The 8,157-nt window shown below is 39.5% G+C and overlaps 1 protein-coding gene across 1 annotated transcript; it reads left to right on the top strand.

Moving 5' to 3' along the window:
• The first annotated feature begins 7,138 nt into the window (after positions 1-7,138).
• On the top strand, positions 7,139-8,157 carry LOC105917422 (trace amine-associated receptor 13c-like). Its single transcript, XM_036128198.1, has one exon. It carries the CDS (start codon positions 7,144-7,146, stop codon positions 8,155-8,157), a length of 1,014 nt encoding a protein of 337 aa, XP_035984091.1. The 5' UTR covers positions 7,139-7,143.

Below are 8,157 nucleotides of genomic sequence, written 5' to 3'. Positions count from 1 at the left end.
TGTGTCACGGTCGATCGCTAAAGGTGTTGTGACTGAGAGGCTATCTGACACACTCTTATGATGTCACGGAATGTTGCCTTTGACACTCTACTGTGATGTCATGTGCTGTGATGTCATAGATTCTTTTGATCACATGTTCACGAAGCCACTGTTTTATATCTTTAGAAATGGTGTGTCTACAAATAAAACAAACTTTTGAATTTTAGATGAAAAAAGGAAATGTTCACAATCAGATCATATTTGATTTTTTTTTTTTATTATTATTTTTATGCATGTTTTTGTGTTGCTTTATACTGAATGTCCCATAAAAGAGATATCATAGTATTTGTAAAGAACCAAACAAATAAAAATAAGCTTTGGAAGTGTGTTTCAATCTTCTGGCATATAAGCAACATGAATTTCTTTAACCATGTTGCTAGGCAACGGTCAAACAGGGGACCATTTTTATTATTTTTCTGTATTCTTTTGGTTCCGCTCTCTCTGGGTTCCATTTCGCTGAAGCCTTGTTTACACGTCAATGCCAAATGTTTTCTCTGGCAACGGCAGAACTTGAAAACGGGTTTGAGAGCGTAATCATTCAAAGACGGAAACAGAAAAAAACTGAATTTTTCCAACAGGGAGTCCCTGGGTCATGCCCAGTATGACAAATCAGTAGAAATCATTGCACATGCGCACAACAGGTGGAGTGTGGCAAAGAGGGGTACGGAGTCTTTAGAGCAGGGTCCAATGGAAATTTATACAGCAAATAATAGTAATATACATATGAAGGATGTATAGGCTATAATGGCTAAAAAATAAATGCTGCTACTGATTGATAACTAAATGCTTTTAATGATTCAACAAATATCAAACAACAAGCTCAAACTAAGTGTAAACACACCACAGAAAACCTCTTTATCAGGGTGGAAGGCAGAGCAGACGGCATATATATATATATATATATATATATATATATATATATATATATATATATATATATATATATATATATATATATATAATGTTAAATTGTATCATCCCAGGGGGATGCGATGTGTTTAGGGCGGCTGCGTCTTCCTGTCTGCTCTCCGCTGCAGCCAGCATGAATGAAGACGTTTATTACAACAGAGACACAGGAGGATTAGCAGGGGGTTTAAACCCCCACAAACACTCACCTTCTCAAAACACCCAGACCTGAAAGACAACTCCTTAACTGCACTGACAGACCCGGAAAGACGCTGACAAGAAACCTGAAATACATGGAACAAAAAAAAAATGATGTCAGTCAGAAGCAGATGGGCTCATCCGGGAAAGAAATTGTCCTTTTAAATTCCACTTTAAAGCAAGAGTAGGACTCCATTGCTTAAGTTAATGCAAAAACACAACTTTTTACATGCGATATAGTTCAGCAGAACTCGCCGTCTGGGTTTTAAATGAGACTGAGCAGTCTCAGATATTGAGATAACGAGCAAAAGTTTAACACTGCTAATCATGTATCAGATACTAGAGAGCAGAAATGGCCAAATTACTTTGATTGACTTTCTAATATAACTATAAAACCCACTAATGTTCCTATGTAGGTAGTGATAGTTTAATAAATAAATCAAATTAAATTAAATGTAGTGCAATGTCACTAAAACACTATAAAACAATATATAATGGTAGATAAATGAACCATCTACCATTATATATTGATACAGAATTATTTCTTCATTCCTTTTAGAATGAAAAATTCGTTTTTGTTCAAACACTACGACCTTTTTAAAACCAATATAGTTTCCTTTTGTTTTGGTTCTCAGCTTGAAACCAATAACCACCCATAATTAAAGTTAGATCTTCATAGTTAGATCAAAAATATAAATTATTAATAGATCTAATTGATATAATATAACTGAAGCTGTGTAATAATTTAAATTGCTTCAAGTTCAGCATCACTTTATTAACCAAGGCCCCCCTGCTGTTGGTTCAGTCCACTTCCCCCTCTCTATAAAGGTAACTGGAACGTTCCACTTCCTGTTTGCCAGTCCTTTCACCTGAACCAGCATGGATGGAGCACATGTTGATATCAGTCTGTGTCTTTGAATCTGTAAGTGGAGCTAAGCTAGTGTCTAAAGTGTGTTTTTTTAATGTCTTAACACCAGAGATTTTTGGACTAACCTGGATTTTCCAGATATTGTAGTTGTGTTAGCATGCTAGCTGAGTCACAACAGTCAGAACCTTGAGTTAGACAGTTTCCCAGTTTCATGAAACCGTTACATTGCAGCAACAAAATTAGGCTCCAAATATCTTCATTCAATTTGATCAATGACTGTTTACACTGAATTTAAATAGCTTAAGATTTTTCTTGGTGCCATTGCTATGCAGTCAACAACACTGGTGCAGAACAAGCATGCATCATTCACACATTCACATTCACTTTATTGATAATGACGGGTAACTTGAAACATTTCTGTTTCTTTCATTCCATCCAGAGTTCTTCCGATGTCTTTCTTTGTTGTTGTATGACCCTTTCATTTTTCTCTCTAGAGGTCCAGGAAAGAACCCGGTCCTCTCCCCACCACCACCTCCATACAAATCGTAGTTTCTATTTACTGAAGCTGTGTAATATTTTAAAATAACCAAGTCTCCCCCTGTTCTAAAACTGGAGTTGAATAAAATATACTATGACAATCTTTGCATGTTCTCAATGTCTACTGCACACACACTTCTAGTAGTATAAACATACTTTCAAGTATAACGTTTTAGCTACTTGTTTTACAACTTGAATCAAAGAAGTCAGAACCATTTCTGTTCCTTTAATGCAAGCAATTTAGCTTTAGTCTAACTATAATGTTAATATAGTTTACCGTTAGTAAACTATATTGTGTTTTTGAAGTTCCTTAGTGTCTATAAGGTAGTGTGGTAGAACATGAACTATTTTATGCTACACTTGTAGCACACAAATAAAGCATCAGTATCCCTTTATTGGGATTAACCCTCTGCTGTTCCCCCTCTCTATAAAGGTAACTGGACCCCTCCACATCCTGTTTGCCAATCACTTTGATATCAATATGTGATTTTGAATCTGGAACTAGAGCTAACATTTCTGTGCCTTTGATTCCAACCGGAGTTCTTCCAATGTCTTTGTTTCTTGTTGTATGATCCTCATTTTTCTCTCCAGAGGCCAGGGAAGCAACCTGGCCCCCTCCCCACCACCAGCTCCACACAAATCGTAGTTTCTGTTTACTGAAGCTGTGTAATATTTTGAATTAACCAAGTCTTCCCCTGCTCTAAAAAGGTAACTGGAACCTTCCACCTGAACTGGTTTGGATAGAGGGAAACTGGAGTTGAATAAAATATACTATGACAATCTTTGCATGTTCTTAATATCTACTGCACACACTTTTATTCTTGAACTTAACAGTATAAACAAACATGGAAGTATAATATTCTAGCTACTTGTGATCTTTTCTTCAACTGACTTTAATGCAAGTAACTAGCATTAATAATGTAATTTTAGTTTTGTTTTTGCAAAAACATACTCATGTAACTTTAGTGTTGTACAACGCAAGTTACCTTTGAGTGTTGAGAAGTAAAACTTTCTCCCAAACCTCATTTCCTGTTGCATAACACCTTCCATTTACGTGTCTGGAGGCCGGGGAGGGGACACGGCCCCCTCCCTAACCCACCACAGTGGGCGATATGATCCAGGCTCAGGCGGGATTCGAACCAGACACGACACCACTGGCGCATTACGGTCGCAAACGTAACCCACTAAACCATGAGGCCTTTCACACTCTGACCTGTTCTCCGGGCGCATTTATCTTTTTAGGTGTTAAACGCTTAGATAACAAAACCTAGTAAGAATAAGCTGGATTAGAACTTGTGACTATCAGAACTTTGAAGATCTTATTTAACACCACCAACCAACCCACTAGGCCACAAGACCTTTCACATGTTGACCTGTTCTGCTGGCGCATTTATCTTTTTATAGGTTAAACGCTCTGACAACAAAACCTAGTAAGAACAAGCTGGATTTGAACTTGTGACTAGCAGTACTTTGAAGAACTTGTTAAACCCCACCAACCAACCCACCAGGCCACAAGAGGTTTGACACACTGACCTGTTCTCCTAGCGCATTTATCTTTTTATGTTTTAAACACTTGAATAAAGAACCTTGTAGGAAAAAGCACAATATGAACTCAGGACTACCAGAACTTTGAAGATCTTTTAAGCACCACCAGCCAACTCACTAGTCCAAAAGGGCTTTAACACATTCACCTTTTCTCCTAGTGCAAAATGTTTTAAGACTAAGCTGGATTTGTACCAAGGACTACAGAAGATCTTCACAGCACCACCAACTGTGCTACAACAGCTTTCACACATTTCCTGGCACATTTATCTTTTTATGTTTTAAATGCTCTCATGACAAAAATGTTTTAGAATAAGCTGGATTTGAACCAAGGACAATAAGGACTTTGAAGCTCTTTTTCAGCACCTACAACAACAACAAACCCACTATGCCACAAGAGCTGTCACACTCTAACACTTCACACTTTGACCTGTTCTCCTCTTGGATTTTTTTATTTATTTATTTTTTCAAGTGCTCTGATAACAAAATATGAACTCAGGGTCCTCAGTATAGTGGACATCTTTCTCAGGGCCTCCAACAAAGTCACTACACCAAACAGTCTTTCCTGCTCTGCCCTCTTCTGGCACATTTATGTTTTTATGTGTTAAAGGCTGTTGTAACAAAACACAGTAAGATTAAGGTGGGTTGGAACTCAAGACCATAAAAGTTTGAAGATCTTTTTCAGCAACAAACCCTCTATGCCACAAGAGCTTTCTCTTTGTGACATGCAAGTGCATTCATCTTTTTATTTTTTAACACTCTGGTAATAAAATCTTGTAAGATTAAGCAAGATTTGAACTGAGGATCTTCTGTATGCTTAACATCCTTCCCAGGAACTCCAACCATCCCACTACACCAAAGGACCTTCCCCTTTCTATCTCTTATGTGTTAAACGCTCTGGTAACAAAACACACAAATACTAAGCTGGATTTGAACTCAGGACTAGCAGACATGTTTCAGCACCACCAACAAACCCACTATGCCAAAAGAGCTCTCACTTTTTGACTTCTTTTCTTCGCACATTTATCTTTTATTTTTTAACACTGGTAGTAAAATCTTTTAAGACTTAGCAGGATTTGGACCGAGGATCTTCAACATCCTTGTCAACAATCACGCTGCACCTCAAGACTCTCCACACACTTACTGCAGAATCTTTTTTTGGTTGAATTGCAATGACGGTAAAAAGCAACTCTGGATCACTTAAACCAGAACTTGAATCACAGATCATTTAAACTGTTGGTGAGGCTTTATATCCTGTGGGCCACCAAGGTAACTAACCTTACCTATGATTTTGTGTTTTACTAGAGGCGTTTAAAAGCTGACAAGCAATCTTTTCTTAACTATAAAAAAAACTTACAGTGGCTGTTAAAAATTTTAAATCCTACTTGAGATCATGCAATGGAAGCTGACTTTATACAGAAGCTGGAAAAGATCATGTTAAGGAAGGGAGAAATATTTAATTGGTTAGAAATGTAACCCTGGCGCCACTCGGTGGTGAACTCCCAGACCAGGCGCTGCTCTTGATAGACAGGTACATCTAAAAGAATCAATAATAATTTGCGTAAAAGTTCAATGTTTTTTGACAGTCATTTCAGAAAGTGAAATGGTTATTTTATAGAGATTCATTACACACAGAATAGAATATTTCAAGCTTTTATTTCCTTGAATTTCGGATTTTCTCTACCCATGAGCCATAGTCATCAAAATTACGTGTCTCAGGAAATTAGAATATCGCATTAGACCAATCAAAAAAGGAGGTTTTAAGCACAAATGTCAGGCTTCTGAAAACTATATTAGTTTCTATAGAGACAATACTTTGTCCTGCATGAATTACTGCAATAATATTTGAGGGAAACTGGAGTTGAATAAAATATACTGTGACAATCTTTGCATGTTCCTGATATCTAGTGTACACACACCATTATTCTTGAACTGTCTTAATAGTATAAACATACTTTATAGTATTTTTACTACACTTGAAAGTATAACATTCTAGCTACTTGTACAACTTCAATGAACAGCACAACCATTTCTGTTCTTATTTAAAGGAATGGAAAGTTTAGCTGGTTTTACTATATGTTGGTTAATGTTGGCCTGTCATAATTAATTTACCCTTGATGTGATGGTAACTTTAACCCAAGTAACTCTAGCATTAGTATTGTGGCCTCTTGTTTAAGTGTCTAATTTAGCGACTTTTAGACCTTTAGTCACCAATATTAATGTTTTTGTAGTAAAAGCTCTAACCAGTCCTCGTCTCCTGTTGGATAACACCTTACATTTACTTCTCTGGAGCTCAGGGAGAGGACATGCCCCCAAATAACATAAACACATTCAGGTAATGTTCTTGCTGTGGTGCACATACAGTGAGTGCAGCTGCCACAATGTAAAACATTAAACATGCTAAAAAAATAAGAAAGGCATCTCTAAGGAAAGATGTCAGACTTTATACGCCTGCTAACCCTGGATCTGGATTATCTGGACTATGTATGGCAGTCAGAAATGCTCCATCATGACTTCAGAACAAAGGAGCAGTCTCAGGTTTGAACTTTCTCCTTTACATGGTCCACAGCGAAGCCTGGAGGATCTGTCCATTGAACCACAATAAGCAGTTGACTCCATAGAGCTGGGTTTTGTAGAAAATATGCCAGAAAGAAAACTTGCTTTGTGTTAAAAGTGAGAAGACAGGTTTGGAGTTTGAGTAATGTGGAATAGCAAAAATAGCATCAAGTAAACCCCTTTTTTTGGCTTACCCTCCATGTGGACGTTGTCAGAGACATCGTTCCAGTCAGTACAACATACAAGTTTCACTTTCTGAAAGGAGTGACCAAACATCTGGAACATTTTCTACTGTATTAACATTTTTTTTTAGATGTAGCTGTAAAACAAATCTCTGCTAATCTCCAAAAACTCACGATTAAACGTGTGTAAATGGATCTAAATCCAACTAAATCTGGGTCCAAACAGGATGAAATGGTGAGGAAAAGTTGCATCAGTGTTCAGGTCAGCAGTGAGGAAGCAGGGCGTATTTTAGGGAGGATAAATGAGGCGTCTTCATGCAGGCTCGTGTCCTCTCCTCCCTGATGGACGGCGATGGGGGCTCCTCTCTGTGCTTTCCTCACCACAACTCCTCCTGCAGGAGGCTGAGGGTGCCCCTCTCTGACTCCGCTCTGTTCCACACATCGCTGACTCTCGTCTCCCTGCTCACTGTCATGCTCAACCTGCTGGTCGTCGTCTCCATCTCCCACTTCAGGCAGCTGCACACCCCCACCAACGCCCTGCTGCTGTCGCTGGCTGTGTCTGACCTGGTGGTGGGGCTGCTGGTGATGCCCATCGAGGGGCTGCGCTACCTGGAGACCTGCTGGCTGCTGGGGAGGCTGATGTGTGCTCTGACTCCGTATGTGTCTTACTGTATGATCTCTGCCTCTCTGGGCCACATGGTGCTTATATCTGTGGACCGCTACGTGGCCATCTGTGACCCGCTCCGTTACCCCACTAGGATCACACTGGTTAATGTGAAGGTCTGCGTTTCTCTCTGCTGGGTGTGTTCCATGCTCTACAATGGGCTGATCCTGATGGGTCACCTGGTCCAGCCTCACAGGTTCCGCTCCTGCCACGGGGAGTGTGTTGTAATTATCAACCATGTTTCAGGAACTGTTGATCTCTTCGTCTCCTTCATCGCTCCCTGTACCGTCATGGTTGCTCTTTATTTCAGGGTGCTTCTGGCGGCTCTCTCTCAGCTGCGTCTCATCCGTTCACAGACAGCAGCTATGGCGGTGAAAACAGCTCAAGCTGTCTCAAGATCTGAGTGGAAAGCAGCCAGGACCCTGGCCGTTGTGGTTGCTGCGTATGTTATCTGCTTCTGTCCTTACTTCTATCCTTCTTTTGCCGGCGAGGTCACATCCAACAGCTTTTCCTACTTTGCTGCTCTGTCTTGGATCATGATGCTGAACTCCACCATGAATCCCCTCATTTATGCTTTCTTCTACCCCTGGTTCAGAAAAGCGATCAAACTCATCCTGACCCCAAAAATACTGCAGCCTGACTCCTGCCAAGTGAAGATCCTGTAG

The sequence above is a fragment of the Fundulus heteroclitus genome, chromosome 24 (assembly GCF_011125445.2).
Source record: "Fundulus heteroclitus isolate FHET01 chromosome 24, MU-UCD_Fhet_4.1, whole genome shotgun sequence".
Taxonomy (NCBI): Eukaryota; Metazoa; Chordata; class Actinopteri; order Cyprinodontiformes; family Fundulidae; genus Fundulus; species Fundulus heteroclitus.
Note: the sequence above shows the minus strand (reverse complement) of the source record. Positions and strands in the feature narration are given on the sequence as shown.

Excerpts from the sequence above, each read along its gene's own strand:
- LOC105917422 (XM_036128198.1), top strand. The coding sequence starts at position 7,144 with ATGCAGGCTCGTGTCCTCTCCTCCCTGATGGACGGCGATGGGGGCTCC.